The sequence below is a fragment of the Macrobrachium nipponense genome, chromosome 27 (assembly GCF_015104395.2).
Source record: "Macrobrachium nipponense isolate FS-2020 chromosome 27, ASM1510439v2, whole genome shotgun sequence".
NCBI classification, from domain to species: Eukaryota; Metazoa; Arthropoda; class Malacostraca; order Decapoda; family Palaemonidae; genus Macrobrachium; species Macrobrachium nipponense.
In genome coordinates, this window is record NC_087216.1 from 43,545,143 (window position 1) to 43,562,642 (window position 17,500).

At 37.8% G+C, this 17,500-nt stretch overlaps 1 protein-coding gene across 5 annotated transcripts in view; it reads right to left on the minus strand.

The window, feature by feature from the left end:
* The window catches only part of LOC135201058 (uncharacterized), a 167,585-nt gene that overhangs the window by 80,049 nt on the left and 70,036 nt on the right, over positions 1–17,500 (minus strand). Inside the window, exon 1 of one of the 5 annotated variants that reach the window (XM_064229916.1) lies at positions 11,536–11,695. The exons of the other annotated variants lie outside the window; for them this stretch is intronic. Coding sequence (XP_064085986.1) covers positions 11,536–11,570 — 35 coding nt within the window. The 5' untranslated portion in view covers positions 11,571–11,695. Of the gene's footprint in view, positions 1–11,535; positions 11,696–17,500 lie in introns of those variants that run through there. 5 annotated transcript variants of the gene reach the window in all.

The following is a 17,500-nucleotide window of genomic DNA, read 5'->3' on the forward strand; positions in this document are numbered from 1 at the left end:
GTGAGAAAAGAGTTGGATTATTAATTTTTTATAAGGGGAAACCCGTAATCAGGATTAAGTGGTTTTATGGCATCTTTTACATAGAGTTTCTGTTGTAAAGAGGCAGTTAGAATTCATCGATACGTATGATAGAAATGAGAGTTAACATTGTACTTCATGGAGGTTAGTTGTATAAACATTACGGGGATTATGTTGTATAAACATTATGGGGTTTTGTTGGTGTACTTGTCAGATAAGGGATTAATTGTGAGTGGTCAGCCAGTGACAAAAGTTCTCCTAGGAAGTTTTAAAAAGGGGTCTGTGGATAGAGACCATATTTATTCTAGTGGGGAATTTCAGTCTTAAATAATTGACTATGGGGTTGGCATGTTAGTTCATGACAGATTCGTGTGTAAAAGTAGGAATTTATTTCTAGTGATACATAGACTTGTAAGGGGGTCAGTTGGAACCTATTCATGTTGAAACACAGACACACGATGACTTGAGAGCATTCCCAAGTTCACACCGAGTGGTGACAACGAAAATAATTTAGGATCTACTGCGCCAGATGTTTGGTCTTCACACAGGCGAAGAGACAAACCAGAGATCTACGATAATTTTACGAGGCGTGTCAGGAAGCCCTTGCAAGGGAGTCATGGATTATTTCAAGTTCAGCAATGAGGAGGCGGCTACGGTTCCTTCATTGGAAGACGACAAATCCACAGTTTATCAACGACGGTGTTAGGAGACACCTACAGGGGTACTACGGGGTGGCTAAAGTTCCGCCTACACCGGAGTCAATTACATTTCCACTACAAGAAGATAATGGAGAGGACGAATTTTTCTTCGCAGAACGCTACACACTTCCAGTAATCGCCGTTATAGTGGCAATAATGATGGTCACAATGTGCATTGCAAAGACTATCAAATTTGGATGCAGCCAATGGGGTAGGAAGACCCCAGCAGCAGAAGTGGCAGTAATCATGTGGAAAATTAAAAGACATTATGAACTAGTATATACCACTAGCCAATGTAGTATGTGACAAGAGTGCATACAAGCTAGGTGACCGAGCACTGAAACAGGGCACTGAATCCATGTATAAATGGGCACACTAAATGAAATAAAGTAGGGTCGATAACCTGAGTGTCAAGCAGAGACATGAAAATAGTCCAACCTAAAGTGTTTGGTGTATAAGACATGTGCAAAGCAGCGAATTCCCTAGTCATTCCCACAGGACAAATTTCATAAACACATCCGATTGCACGAGGGAGATCACGGATGCGCAAATGACCTGAATAGCGGAGAGATCAGGTGATCATGACGTAAGAAGAAACGGCTACGTGACGTCACCAATATGTGCACTAGATAAGACAGCTATATGGGAAATGGAAAGCGCATGTACATCGGAACAGAGAAGAATCCATAGCGCGCATGCATTCATATGTCCATCAGTAGGTGTAAGTGCATATGTTTATTAGAGCAAAAGAATGGAATAAAATCCATAGTGAGGTGATTAATTAATGGGGAATTATACGACAGACGTTGAGTGTGAAACCAGGCCATAGGAGGTATTTGGAGATCCATGGAGATAAGGTAAAGTAGAATAGAAAGAAAGACTGAAAACTTTGCACATTGACATTGATTTTAGATGCTGTGAATGAGGAAGTGTAGAGACACGATTAGAAAAGATTTATAGGACATTTATCCATTGCACTTATTGATGCATTTCAGTGCCTGATAATTATGGTCTCTTTTTCAGATGGTTCGATTGTTGCTTCCTAAAAATGAATTATCTAGACTTTAATATGCCATTTATTTGATAGAGACCCATAGAGATATTTGACAGCGGGGATATTTATAAAATATGCGGATAATCCGCGGATGTGGATATGGTTATCTGATACATCTCTACTGTCCATGTGAGAATGAGGAAGATGAATGGAATGTGTATGTGTTCAGGAAGAAAGTCTTTGAACCTGCTGGTTTGAGTTTATTGCTTTATAGCTATGAAATATGGTTTGTAACGAAGCCAAAAATATTTAATTTAGCAATACAATCAAGCATTGAGGCATATTTTATACTTTCGAGTTAATACAATTAATGAGGAAATTTACATTTGAAAAATTGATGTTAGAGGGGGTTTATTGTTGCAGGTTAATCATATGTCATTTTTTGCCTGAGCGCTCCAGGTTTTCTTCGAGGCGTTGTCAGACATATTAACCTGCAACAGTAAACCCCCTCTAACATCAATTTTTCAAGTGCAAATTTCCTCATTAATTGTATTAACTCGAAAGTATAAAATATGCCTCAATGTTTGATTGTATTGCTAAATTAAATATTTTTGGCTTCGTTACAAACCATATTTCATAGCTATAAAGCAATAAACTCAAACCAGCAGGTTCAAAGACTTTCTTCCTGAACACATACACATTCCATTCATCTTCCTCATTCGCACATGGACAGTAGAGATGTATCAGATATCCACATCCACACGCGCATATTTATAAATCTGTATCCGTATCAGTATTAGTATTGCGAGTAACATCCACATCCGCATCTGCATCCGCAGTTTGAGAAGGCGCACATGAGGAAGTCACCCCTGGTCAGTGTTCCATAGTTCGTACTCATACATTGTAGCAAAAAATGTTATATTTTTTTCTTGGTCAAATTTGGCTGTTTCGTTTTATTATACAGAATACATGATACACAATTATATATTTCATACAGTATATACATACTAAGTAGGTCTATTTTAGCATATTTGTTTTGAAGCATATATATATATATATATATATATATATATATATATATATATATATATCTATATATATATATATATATGTGTGTGTGTGTGTGTGTGTGTGTGTGTGTGTGTGTGTGTGTGTGTGTGTATGTGTTTGTGTGTATGCTATTGTAAAGTGTAACTTTCCCTCAGTATTTGTATGCAATGTTGTAAAATGTATGTTTCATGTTCAGGTTCCATGTTAAGATTAACTTAGAATTGATATGTTCAAGTAATGTATATTCAGAATACACAAAAGCATAATTTAAAGTTAAGAAAGAACATATAGTGAAAAGAGAGAGAGATAGGAGAGAGAGAGAAGTTAGCTTTATTCGTGAGAGCGGATGTTTGTTTGTTTGTATGGTATTTTTACGTTGCATGGAACCAGTGGTTATTCAGCAACGGGACCAACGGCTTTACGTGACTTCCGAACCACGTCGAGAGTGAACTTCTATCACCAGAAAGACACATCTCTCACTCCTCAATGGAATGGCCGAGAATCGAACCCGCGACCACCGAGGTGAGAAGCAAACACCAAACCAACCACGCCACTGAGGCGCATTCAGAGCGGATGTATCTATCATCACTCGAAGACGCATGATCTTTGTTTTATTATTATTATTATTATTATTATTATTATTATTATTATTGTTGTTGTTGTTGTTGTTGATCCATCTCCTGTATCGGACCAGTCTTTGTCTTACTTATGATCACGTGATAGTTGCCAATTCTGTGCAATCTTTAGTAAGGTACTTCGAGAACTTTCTGTGCCAAACCTTTGCTTACGATCTCTCTATGATGTCAATCTCAAAATTGGCGTTACTCTTTTATTCCAATAGTTATTTAATAGTCACATCTTTCACATTAAGAGATTTTTAATGTTTGAAACAGTACAATTGACAATCATTAATAATCATAATTTCACTCTCTTTCCCCCTCGTGTTTAAAGTAATTTAATGTTAAAATTTAATAATACCCAGTTCCCAAATGCTTTGATGTCACAACCATTTTAGAGCGAGACCCACATTCAGTAGTCCCCATACGAACATAGAAATTTTGTCATTCGAGACTAGACTGTGTGTGTGTTAAGAGACACGTTGAAGTTATTTCCCCCCACAAAAGCATATTGAAATACTATTGAAAATTTCTATCAAACAGAACATACACACGCACTCGTGTATATATATATATATATATATATATATATATATATATATATATATATATACATATATATATATATATACATATATATATATTATATATATATATATATATATATATATATATATATGCATATAATATATATATGTATATATATACATATATATATATATATATATATATATATATATATTATATATATATATATATATATATATATCATATATCATGAATATGTGCCTGTTTGATGGAAGTTTCAATAGTATTTCAATATGCTTTCCTGTAACCTGTTGTTTACTTTCACATAACGATATCTAATTCTTCGAAGAGTTGTTTGATGATTGAAAGGGCATATCCTAATTACAATTATAATAGTGAATTTAGACCACCATTTGTGTTGAAGCCTATGTATTGCGAATATCTAACAGTGTTAAATACTACCTCAAAAAAGTTACTGGCTACAGTCCTCAGTCAGCTTTCAAGCTGCGTAGTGTTTCGATAGAGCGGTCATACCCGGTCGTGGTGGATCCGAGGTGCTAGACCCTATTGACAGATCGATACCTTGTGGTGCCAGCTCTGTTCCTTAGGTTTGCGGTTTCGTGGTTGCCTCTTGATTACGTTCTTATATAATTTGACTACCATCTGCAAGCTTGTGTCCGCCATGATTTTCTCTTGATAAAGTCCATCCTGGCAAAGGATTTGTTTCCATTCATGTTGAAGATACGGTGAATAGCTGCTCTCTCTTCTACTCTTCTTGTTTTTGTTTTCAAAGATTGTCTCAATAGGGAAATTAAAAAAGCCACATATTACAGAGATACCTAGATAAAATTTTTGCCTGACATAAATGAAATAGTGTGAACAAGTTTGAAAAATACCAGGCGGAAAAATCAGCAAACACTGGGGATCATATGTTCATACATCAGTTCTGAACAGAATGCCGCCCGCACCTTCACCCCCCCCCCCCCCCCCCCCCGCCGCCTTTAAAAAACACTTACTAGTTTAAGGAAGGCGCACTTAGTGAAATGATGTATCCATTCACTTATTCAGCCATCTCAGAACATGTAATTAAAGTAAATTGCATTTTTTTTGCCATTTAAAGTCCTCACTCCGTTAAACAAGGTCGACCATTTCAACTCGACAGAAATGGATAACCTAGAGAGACAAACGAATCCAATCGAAAAGGAAACATTTCCATCTGCTTATAGAAGAACATGTCCAGCAACCACAATAATCCATTCAAAATCTTTGCATACCCTCAAATTAAAGCAAGATAATGAGGTCAAACCATTAGTAATAAGTCCTTCTACTCAATTTGCGGAGAAGGTAAATGACTCAGTCCCCACTCTGTCTAAAGAAATAAATCCCGATCAAGACAGAGCAGTTCAAAATGGTCATTCCTCTAACTTTTTCTCTCTCGAAATGTAATCCCTGGTTAGATTTTCGGGAAATTTCATGCATAATTTTTTCTTGTGCAACAATCCCAACCCTTTTGCATATAGATAAGTAAGAAAATCATATTAGGTAACCACAATATATCCCCCCATGAAGAAATTAAAATTAGTACAAAAGTAATCAACTTAGCACCATCCCCCTATCGGAGAAAATCTTTTAAGATAATCCATCTATAATAGTTAATCGATGGCTGGCCAAATGGCTTTTCCATCGACATGTCAGCTTTAAGCTGAAGAAGCTTAAGAACAAGGTGCCAGAATTCTAATGGGACGCTATTTATATGTACTTGTAAGTGACATATCACCTTCACGAAGAATTGTGAGATGGCCCACAGAACATTAGGTATCAGGAGATGCTAATCTGCTGGCTTTAGGGCCTCATCTTGTTGGAATTAACTGGCAATAGTGGGGTCAGCAGTTAAAGGAGGTGTAACAGAGTTAACAGTATGTATGACACAGTTAACCGTTTGCATAACAATTAACAGTAGGTTAACAGTATGTATAATTGATATAACAGCAGGCATTACAGAATAAACAATAGACATAACAGAGTTAACAGTTAGAATAATAGACTTAACAGTTATTTTGGGGATAACAGACTAAACAGCAATCATAACAAAAGTAACAGTTGATTAAATAGAGTTAACAATTAACAGTATGCATAACAGACTTAACAAGTTAACAGTATGTCTAACAGATTTAGCAGTTGGTCTAACAGAATTAACAGTTTAGCTTCAGAAGGGTAACAATAGGCGTATCACTTAACAGTAGGGGTAACAAAATTAACACTAAGTGTAACAGAGTTAACAATATCCGTAAAAAAGTTACCAGTGGATGCCACGGAGTTAACAGTTGATGTTTCAGTTAACAGGAGCGTAACAGGTTACTAGTGATTAGAAGAATTCGCTATAGGTGCATCAGAGCTGACATTAAGCGAAACCGACCCAACTGTGGGTACGTTAGAATAAGAAGGCCTCAGGCTAGTGCAGGTTCACTGCTCTGAAGAGCAGCCCATTACAGTGATTTTAGGCTCTTTAATATAAGAGGATATTTGAGTTTAGGTACTCTTTAAGAATAAAATAACATGGTCTTTAGATAATTTATTGTACTATTGCTTTTCTTCCTATAATGTATAACTTTGTAAGCTGATGGTGTGGTAACAAATGTTAAGAGAATTTTGTAGAAACTTTATCCAGACTTAATGAGGTATCAAAAGTAGGGTATTCCTTCTCACAATTTATACTTTACTAAAACCTGATATTTTGTCATATTAAAACACAGATTGTTGCACGCTGTAAAAACTGTAAATAAAGGAAATCTATGCGCTAATTTTTAGAATTATGGAGTCAAGGTGAACTTTATTCATATATTTAGGAGATGATAATGTAATCAAAAGCATTGCAATGCAAGTATAAAACGAAATAATTTTATTACTGTTGTTACTATTATTATCTTACGAACAGGTATCACTACTCACAAATAACTTAAAAATGTTCTGTACTTCTCAAAGAAATCCAGACTGAGATCATATCAGATTTGACTTGTTGGCGCAGATATTAGAAGGTGAGGGAAAGGCCTTTTTTATTTTAATTTATTTTGTTTTAATTTATTTTATTTATGTATGTATTTATTTATTTTATGTATTATATTTAGTTAGTTATTTTTTATTTATTTGATTTATTTATTTATTTTTTATTTATTTATTTTTTATTTATTATTTTTTATTTATTTATTTTTGTGCATGCTAGCGATTTCAATTTCCACCCCCAAAAGAAAGTTTGGATTCTGTTTTATTTGCTATTTCCCTGACCGAAGAACGTTTAGCTTAACTTCTTAATCTAGTAGAGAGCAAATTATTAATGACACTACTCACAAGTTTGGTAATTGCTTAGAGGTTCAATTGATAAGCAAGAAGCTAATAATTTTTTAGAAAAGGAACAGACTTGATTTAACAAAAATGATTTTACATATCGAAGACTTCTGGCCAAGAGAGTTAATGCTTCATCTGGAAATGAATATAATTCGAATATAACATAAACCAATTTCTGTACAATACAAGAACAATAAAGGGTGGGCTGCTCTCAAATCTGCAAGTTTTGGTGCACGCTCAACAGCGCCTCCTTTATATGAACCAAATGGCTTCATCACAAACTGTTCAGTTGAAAATGGTTTCACAGTCAACACTTTGATAAGAAACTCAGAATTCTTCATTGCTGTATTTCTGAAGCCAAAGTGACTAATTTTGCTTTCCAGACCAATGAAATTACGGAAGTGTAAATAAGAATATAGTGTTCTTCCTTTTTTTATCTGTTGGAGAGTTGATAATGTTACTAAATTAGTAAAATCCGGGAACGATAGCTCACTCGGTGCAGATAACCTCCTATTTCTATAAGTCCCTTTTGTATGAAGTTTTTGAGAATCTCTTGACAGAACACCTGTATGCCTTAGCCAAAAACCAACCATTATCTCCATAGTTTACTATCTGACTTATACTTCTACCTAGGTGCTTAGGATGAAGTTGTTTCAATTCTCAGCTACGTTTAGAAATCCTTACGTGCTGTTCGTGAAGATCGCCTCATCGGTCTTGACTGCTGTTCTCCTTCTGACCATCTTAATCATTAGGCTTTTGTTTTCAAACTAAGGCACGTGAGAGATGGGACAGCATAGCTAAGTGGCATTATTGAAATTTGAAATGATACCATACAGAAAGTAGTTTTTGATGGGTATGATTGTCAATACAGGAATTTAACCTCCTTTTATGCTACTTACGCTCTATATCTAGTTTGCCCTTGAAAACTACAGGCTTGATGGCTACATAGATGCCACTATTCTGCTTGCATTAATCCAATCACTGAGTTGGGATGTTGAATCGCTTAATATAGAGGTTTAACTAGAATTAGTGCATAGTGCAAATCATGGAGGATGAAAGTAAACCGCAATAAATCTCAAAATATGTCTATTGGACTTTGGACATTTGATCCGCCTCATCCGCCACCAATCCCTTAACACACGCGCTCGGACATATATCTTTATAGATAGTGTTTCTTTAAGGGAATACAACTCATTTTAATTTCTAGGTATCACTGATAACAAATTCACCTTTTAGAAGCATCCGATTTATTTCTCTGCCAATTGTACAAAGAAATGGGCAAAGTAAAAATGCCTTCCAAGATCTCTGGAGCTTATGTCAGCCATGGAAAAGTTTTATTTTCATCTTGTACCGCGTTTGGAATATTGTTCCAGTTTTTGTCCTCAGCTGCTGATTAACATACGAAATTACTGGACAAAAATATAAATGCGTCTTACAATTCATGTGTTGAATCATTAGCGACATCATCAGACATTAAAACGGGGTGCAAATGCATTTTTGTTGAGAAGACTCACGGAAGTCTCCTCATTTCATAATTTCTATTGTATAAGTTTGTCTCATTTGCCTTTCGTTGTTACTTCTCATATCCATTGTTTTCTTGGCTTCTTATTCCTTTTTCAGCACTGATTTGCTTTTCCTACTGGAATCCTTTGGGCATTTAGCATTCAGCTTTTCCATCTACAGTTGCGTTATAGAGACGTTAGAAATGAGATAAAATTTACTATTTTTTATAACTTCCTTACTTCATAACCTAAAATGACAGACCTCCTTTTGGAGGAGAGCTCTTTACGTATACAATGAATTAAGAGTGCTTATTTGTAGTGAGCTCCATAAACGGAGCTTACCCTTTTTCCTATTTCTAACATTCTGAGGGCCTTCTTGCATTCTGATTACTGGCAACGGTTACCAAACATTGAAATAAAGAAATACAGCGCAAAATATACGAACAATGGCAAATAACCATAACTTACATTCAGAGCTTGTCTTTCTTAGTATAAAATTGATCACATCATTCCTTAAATCTTCCATCCCACTAATGGAAGCACAATTACGCGATTTGGAATTTGGCTGAGCTGTGGACCATCTGTAGAAAACATTGTTTTTGACGCTTATCTCCGTTTAGACTTGGGAATCCTTACTTTAAGCCCATCCTACGTCTTACTTGATTATAATTATCATTAAACAACAAAGTAAATTCTTATATATCAGCTATTAGCTCAATATACCAAAACCATCCACCCCACGAATATTACAGGTTTTCATTATTATTATTATACTGCACAACAACATGGAACATCCAAATGTCCTGCTGTACATCTCGAGAAGTATTGACAGATTTCATTATTTTTCCATCGTTGCGTGCAAACGTCGTGCACGTGATTGTTACTCGCGAAAGAAAAAATATGCAGCAGGTGTTGATTTTTTTTTGACTGAATATAAGATTGCTCTAACAGGCTTGATAGTTTTACAGTATTCCAAGGTAACTTATACTTCATTATTATTATTATTATCATTATTATTATTACTGCAATTACGTGGCTTGAGGAGTCTGACCCAATCCGAGGATACCAACGGAACTTACATCGATGACGTCGATGCACCTCTCCAAGAGGATTTCCTGTCACGCTCAGGGAGGTATAATATATAACCATGCAAAAACTGACCATTACCAAAGGATCCGATGCTGCGACATCGTCGGGAACTTTGAAAGTTTCGACCAAGCACCCGATATACGATGTCTGCGAACCCCAGAGGCGCTGAACATCGGGAGGGAGAAGCCCAGTATGAATGACACACGAGAGACCTTCCTCCTCTCACTGCCGTCAGGAGAGCAGCAGAAAACTCCCCTCCACAACCATTACACCAAAAGGGACCCCGATGGTGATCGAAGAGTTAGCGTTCACCCAGAAGACGTCCCTCGAAATCCTGAGGGTGATCAAAGCACTGAGGGCGGCCTAGAAGCACGCCCTTCGAGATGACCTCCACCATCGCTGATGAGAATGAGGCTCCGCCCAGGGAGAAGATAGCCACAACCAGAAGCCGTTCCCCTGATGACATCACACGCGACGTCACAAGCAGCGCTTAACAGAAAATAGGGTACCAGCCTCCTCAAACCACCTAATTCAAATAAATAGCTCGAATCCACCGAAGCATAATAATAATTATTATTATTATTGCTGCTTCAGTTGCACCGGTTTTTTTAGAGGTTCTCTATTCTTCTGATAAGGCTTTCTCGTTGTTACTAAGACTGGTGGATAACACACAATGCTAGGCATTGTCAAAGCAGCGATAGCTAAAATATTTAAGTTTATTTCGCGGAGTAACTCAAATATTATGTCTGAACCACGTAGAATTAGTTGATTGTATTGTGTGTTTAGTAAAATATGAAATACTTTGAAAATTTTAAATAGTCTGCCTTGACATTTCGCCTAGCTCTTCAAGGAACCCTTTCAGGCGGAGGTGGGTTAAGGGACTGTGGGTGGTGTAGTAGTAGTAGTAGTTAGATTTAGCTATCCTTGTGTTGGCACGGACTCTTGCTTAACAGTAGATCGTAACTGGTGATTGATATATGTCTCCATAGGTATATCACTCAGCTCAATTTAACCACTGGGCCTGGAATGAAAAGCATTAGAGGGAGAGCAAGTGGTATAGCAGCAAGTCCCCCTAAATAGAAGAGCATAGGGAGGAAGGGAGGAAATTTTAGTTTGAGAGAAAGGCTGGGAATAAAAGTTCTCTTGGGAGATTGGGGTGAATGAAGTGGTGGAGGTCACTTGAAACTTTGCTCTCTTCACTGGTGCGCTATGTCGGTGCCAGCAGAAGGTACAGCAAAGGAAGGGAGGGCTTTAGAGGGAGAGGAGTACGGTTTTAGTTGACTTAACAAAGAAAGTAAGAGAATAATGGCAGTTGTTTTGGTGGTGAGTGCTAATAATGAATGGACGAAATGCTTTGCCTATACATTAGATGGCTGTATGTCATCAGAGACTTACTCATAGACTTTAGATGGCTATATGCCATCAAGGAGCTGCTCATTGAGCAGATTCTTATGATATCTGATAAAGATAAATGCAATATGAATGTGAGGGAGGTGTCACTGAGGCAGTATTTGGTAAGGTCCAATTTGTTTACCTGGTGCTGGTTAGGAGCAGAGGGAAGCTGACAATGTTTTAATGTTTTCAATTATGTGTGTTACTAATTTGGTTCTTATTGGAGGAACCTCTGTAAAATTCTGCCTGAGAGGAAAAGTATCAGGACAGTGCATTAGGTAATACTCAAGTGGTTGGTCAAATACCTGTTCACAGTGCGGGCATGCTTTGTCTTCTGCATCAATCAATTGCCAGGTGCACAGATATCCTAGCCGTAGTTGACTCATGATGACAGCCAGTGTTCTGGAAGTATATCTGGAAAGAGAAACCCTTTGTAATTTGGTATTTTGCAGACCTGGATCCTTGGAAAAATGCTTGACGAATTTCGCTGTGGGCTTCATTCTCGTATTACCTAAAAATTTTGTGTTTTATTTGTATGAGAGACTGATTGATGGTAATACTGATTGTATCACATTGCAGTGCACTCTTAGTAAGTTGATCAACCACTTCATTTCCTTAAATTCCTATGTGACTGGGGATCCAATTTAATGTAACTTGCCTCCCATTGCTCTGATGAGCAATGACAGCAGCATTAATACTGGTGAGTATGTGTACATTTTCAGTGTGATTGACCCTTTATAGTGGGAATCAGACACTTTGAATCTGTGTGGTTTGTTGTGTTCCCTTTTTGGTTTAGAGAATCTTCTAGCACTTTTTGGATGGCTATAAGTTCAGTTTGTAGGATTGGGGCATTGTTGGGTAGTCTTCAACTGCTTTTTAGGGATATGGAGACTATTGCTGCAGCTGCAGCTGGTACATTACGGTTAACTGAATCATCATTGTGGTAGGCATTAGAAGCAAGAGTGTTATTTATGGCTTCTTGTGGAGCTTGTCTGAGTTGTCTAGGTAGGCAAAGTGCTTTATTAGTTTGGAGCGGAGTGAAGTGAAAGTTGAGGGGAACAGGGACCCATGGATGATGTTCATTGTAGTTGCTGCTGGGTGTCTCTTCCTTAGCAGCTGCTTCTTTTTGCATGTTTATCCCTCTCAGGGTAGCGAGGAGGTTCCCTATATGGTTTCTGGGAGGATTTAATTCTTCATGCAAATTTGGGATTCTTGTTATTTTGTTGTCAATTGGCAGTCTCTACTGGTTTTCAAGGATTTGAAATGGTAAGAGCATTCCTTTGATCCACTCTGGACTGAAGAGAGAGAAGGTTAGTTTCTGCTCTTAATAGAAGACAGTCTTGTCCACATTGGAGCACCTGCAATGATTCTCATTGCATTATTTTGAATTACTTCAAGTAAGCAAACTTGTAAATGTGACATCTTTGTGAGTTCAGGTGCCACATATTCTATTTAAGCCTGGGTTGTTTGAATGTAGAACATTCTGAGGAGATGGTTTGGTGCTCCTTGGCAAAGTGAAGTAATTCTCATAGCATTTAAACGACACTGGGCTTTCTGCTTCAGATGCTGTATTTCATTGGCAGGGGATATTAACTTTCAGGTACATGAAATCATTAACCCATTCAATGGGTTCGCTCATGATGGAGATATTGTTGGGTGGACATGGGTGGCTGAAATCCATGTCTTTGGTTTTGTTGGTGTTGCTTTTAAGGCCAAGTCCTTTGCAACTCTCTTCGATCAAGTTAAGTGATCCCTGGGATTTTTGCAGTTGAATGTCTCCTGGTTGCTGTGGGCACACCAGGCAGAAAACATATGTATAAATGAAGATTTTTACTCCTTTACGCAGATTCAATGTAGCAAGATTTTCCATGAGGACATTGAAGTGAAAGGGACCTCCTTGTGGTGTTCCATTTTCAAGTTAAATGAACTCTGGGTATGTTCCCTGAAAAAACTGTAGCTATCGATCTTGTGTGTATATTTGTGTACTTACCAAAAGATTGCTATTTATGCCTTTTCGAATAAGAAAAGAGAGTATGATGGTAGAATTTGCTAACTCATAGTCTTTTTCAAGATCAAAGAAAATGATTAAGACATTTCTTTCATTTACAGTGGGTAGGAAATCTGTTATGCATTCTTGAATACCGATTCTCTTCCTGTATGCATAGATAAGATGTAGAGGGTCTGCTTTCCAGAGTAGTCTTTTGAGAACCATTTCTCTGCTACTTTTTTAGTGTAGCTAATTAAGGTCTATAGGTACCAGGTTGTTTTGGTTTGAGGATTGGATTTATGTCCTGCTGGTTTCATTTCCTAAGTCTGACTTTTTTAACATACATTTTGTTAACCAGAATAAGGTATACAGTTTTTGCAGCTTCTCCAGTATCCTTCAGCATGCTGTCTGCTATAAGGTCAGATCCAGGTGCCATATCCTTTGCTTTCTTTAACACCAAGTTTAATTCCTGTTTGCTCCTGCTTCTGAGAGGTTCTAAAACTCTTAGGCAACTCTGGTTTACCAGGGAAAGGTTGACATTCTTAGTCACGTCAGCAAAGTGCTGTGTAATTCTGTCAGCTTTATTTTTTGGGTTAAAGTGAGGGATATTTATGATATTCTTTTTACCAGACTTTGTTGAACCAGTTCCAGGGATTGGCAATGGGTGTTAGATGGTGTACAAGTCAGCACCATTTATACCAGGCTTCTAGTCTAACTTCCTCAGATAGAACAGAGTGAGCTGAGACATTCGTCAGTATGGTGTGCAAACAATCCGTTCTGTGTCTTCTGAAAAGTTCCCTCGCTCGGTTGACTCTTCTGTTCATTTCCTTTATCTGTGAATTGTAGTGCCATGCATCTTTGTAGTTTGTGTTTGTGGTTGAATATTTCTTTTTTGGCATGGACACTCCTGCAGCATTTGTTATGCCATTGCAGAAATCCTGTAGACATGTGCAAACATCCTGCAGAAGATGATTTATATATATTCTGTAGACCAGATGGTAAGGTAATATCCACCACAGGAAAGAAGGCTGACATGAAACTGGTCATCAATTGTATGACTTGATGAAGGTTGAAATTCCACTCTGGTTTTGGGTTGTTCCTTCTTCATGAATGTGCACCGCAGGAGTAATAGGTGTTGGGCAGACCAGGTTGTAAGTTTTTGAAGAGGAGACAGTCAGGGAGGATGAGAATGATAAGATGGAATGTAGGGAGAGAGTGAAGAATTGTGGAGAACTGACCTACAGGGAATAGGTTGGGACAGGTGGCTGATAGGTAGGGAGGAGTAAGCTGGGAGGGGATATTAAGAGTTTGTTGTTGCTTGGGAGGGGAGTTGTTTCTGTGGTGGTTTTGGAAGAGGAGAGTAATTTTGAGGATGAGGGTTGGGAAAGGGAGGATAAGGATTGGCAGGAGTTTGTGCAGGAGGGGGAGGAGGAGGTACATATGCCTTACCTTTCATGGGGAAAATGCAATGGAGTTAGGCGGGACATTTCTTTTGTCAGGCATGGTGATTTCTTCTGCAGTTGGGGCAGCATGCAATAGTTGAATTATCTAAGCAAGTCTTAGTAGAGTGCCGAAGACTGCAGATGCCACAGGTTTCAAAACCTATGAATTGCTCCTGATAGTGTCCAAAGATTGGTATTTGAAGCATCATAAAGGGTTTTGGGGTATATCCATCTACTGGGAAGAATCCTCAGATACCCAGATTGGCCCGAGAAGGGATGGGTCCTTTAAAGGTGCATAACACCTTTTGAGTAGGGTGATTTGACTTGGTGCTGATACACCTCTCAGTACACATGATAGTTGGAAGATTTTTAAGGGGAATGATTTCTAAATTGGAGTGGTAGTTGCAGACCGCTTTCATAAGGCTCTCAGCAGGGTCAAGCACAATGAGTTCTGTGGTGTTCTTCAAGAAGTCAGCGGTTTCTTGATTTTAGGGGTGATTGTGAGATCACCCTTAAGGTTTGGCCTAGCTATCATGACTAGTGAAGGATTGGCTCTTTCTAAGGCAGCTACCTTGGCATAAGACATGTCAGAGGGTATTACCTTGAATTTAGGCAGTTTCCAAGATGTATGTTTGAATTTTTCGTTCCAGGTTTTAGAAGATGTGGAAAAGCAATGTTGCTAACCTTGGTACTTAGTTTTTTCTTTCTTTTGGACTAATGTCCAGGATCCTACTTCATCAAAGGTGGATGTCTCCACAGTTGCACTATGGTCAGTTGCTGGGATTTCAGAAGCATGTCATGCGAGATTGTGATTTCAGAGTCGAAATCGTCAGACACCATGATTTTCCTCCGAGTAGAGCCAGGGACAATGTTTTCCTTCACTGTTCACCTGAATGAATTTGTTTTTAAACAAAATCACTTATTACTAAACACTAACGTCGGAGAAACAGCGTAAAAATAATTGTCACTGGCTGACGAGGCACGATGTCGTACATAACAGCTGTAGGGGAGCACTGGAAAACTCCACGGAGTGTAAACTCCAACTGTGGGTAGTGGGACGTACATTTATGTAAAATGGTAAAATGGGTGCACAGAGATGGTTTTCTATTGGCTGTTTGGAACTGCCTTTAATCCAGTTTCTATATTTGATGTCTGCACTGTTGCAATCTGGTTGATTTTCGGAGTTGCATGACGTCACGGCGTGCCAAATTTTAATTGGTCGACTGCTGTGTGACATCATGGGGTTGCGTGACATCACCACGGGCAGAATTCTGATTGGCCGATGGCTAGCATCATTGCTGGTATTTATCCAGGCTTCTACTTCAGTATTGTCTTTGTTGGTGTTGTTGTCTTGCAATGGGATAGAATTTCACTGGACATGAAGGTATTGCTTGCATTTGCAGTACTTCTCCTCACATTAGTTGGGAGCAGGAAGACCTCTTGCGAAGTATTCATTAATGGCTTCTGCTCTTGAATAAATAGTGTTTCGAGCAAGCACAGGCGACGTGGATCGAGAACCCTCCCAATTATTCGTGTATTCTAAATAATACTGTCGCGGGAGATGCCTGTATTGCGGCTGGTTAGTGCACGATTCTTGAGGGCACCCTCCTGGACGCGGCAGGACACTCAAGACCTTATTACAAGAAACAATCCCTCTCTGCCAGTATGTGACCCCTTTGAACAGACGATGTGATCTGGCACTTCAAATGCCCAATGTCCGGATGTCCAGGCACTTATGTCGGTATGACCTCCATATATATATATATATATATATATATATATATATATATATATATATATATATATATATATATCGAGCTACAAATGTCCTTTAACATCTAATTTGCTCTGCCTCAGAATTAATATATTTTCATATATGTTTAACTGAAGGGGATTTTTTTTAGGCGATAATAGATTTGCTGGCTGACGGACACGAACCATCGACACCTTCAAATCCAGGGCTAAGGTTTCACTGTCGTCCTGGATTTGAAGGTGTCGATGGTTCGTGCCTGTCAGCCAGCAAATATATTATCGCCTAAAAAAAAATTCTCCTTCGGTTAAACATATATGAAAATATATCACATTACCGTGATTCATAACCATATATCTCGCTACAAATGTCCTTTAATATCTAATTCGCTCTACCTCGGAATTAATATATTTTCATATATGCTTAACCGAAGGGGAATTCTTAGGCGACAATAGAATTGCTGGCTGACGGGCACGAACCATTGACATCTTCAATTTCAGGACTGGCAGTGAAGCCTTAGCCCACCCCGCCACTATATATATATATAATATATATATATTATATATATATATAGATATATATATATATATATATATATATATATATATATAGTGGACCCTCGATTTGTATACATATTCCGTTCTAGAACCTCCCACGAAAACCAAAACATACGATTACCTAAACAATGATTCTCATAAGGAATAATGTAAATATTATTACTATGTTCCAGAACCACAAAAATATCTTTAAAAAATACATTTTAAAGGGAATAAACACAGTTTTACATACAGAAAACAATGAGAAATAGATATAAATAGCTAAGGAAATGAATAAATGAACATTTAACATAACGCTTACGTTTATTGAAAACACCTGTTAGTAAGTATATGGAAAATGGAGAGGAGGGGAGAGGGAAGAGGAGAGTTAGTTTATTGTTTGGAAGGCGAATCTCCCTCCATAAAGACTTCAGGTGTCAAGGACCTATCTGGGGTTACTTCTCTTCTATTTTTACTGGCACTATCCGAGTTTACTACCCCTCTTCATTTTTTATTGGCACTAGGACCAGCTTCAGAGTTACTGGACCCTTGTCA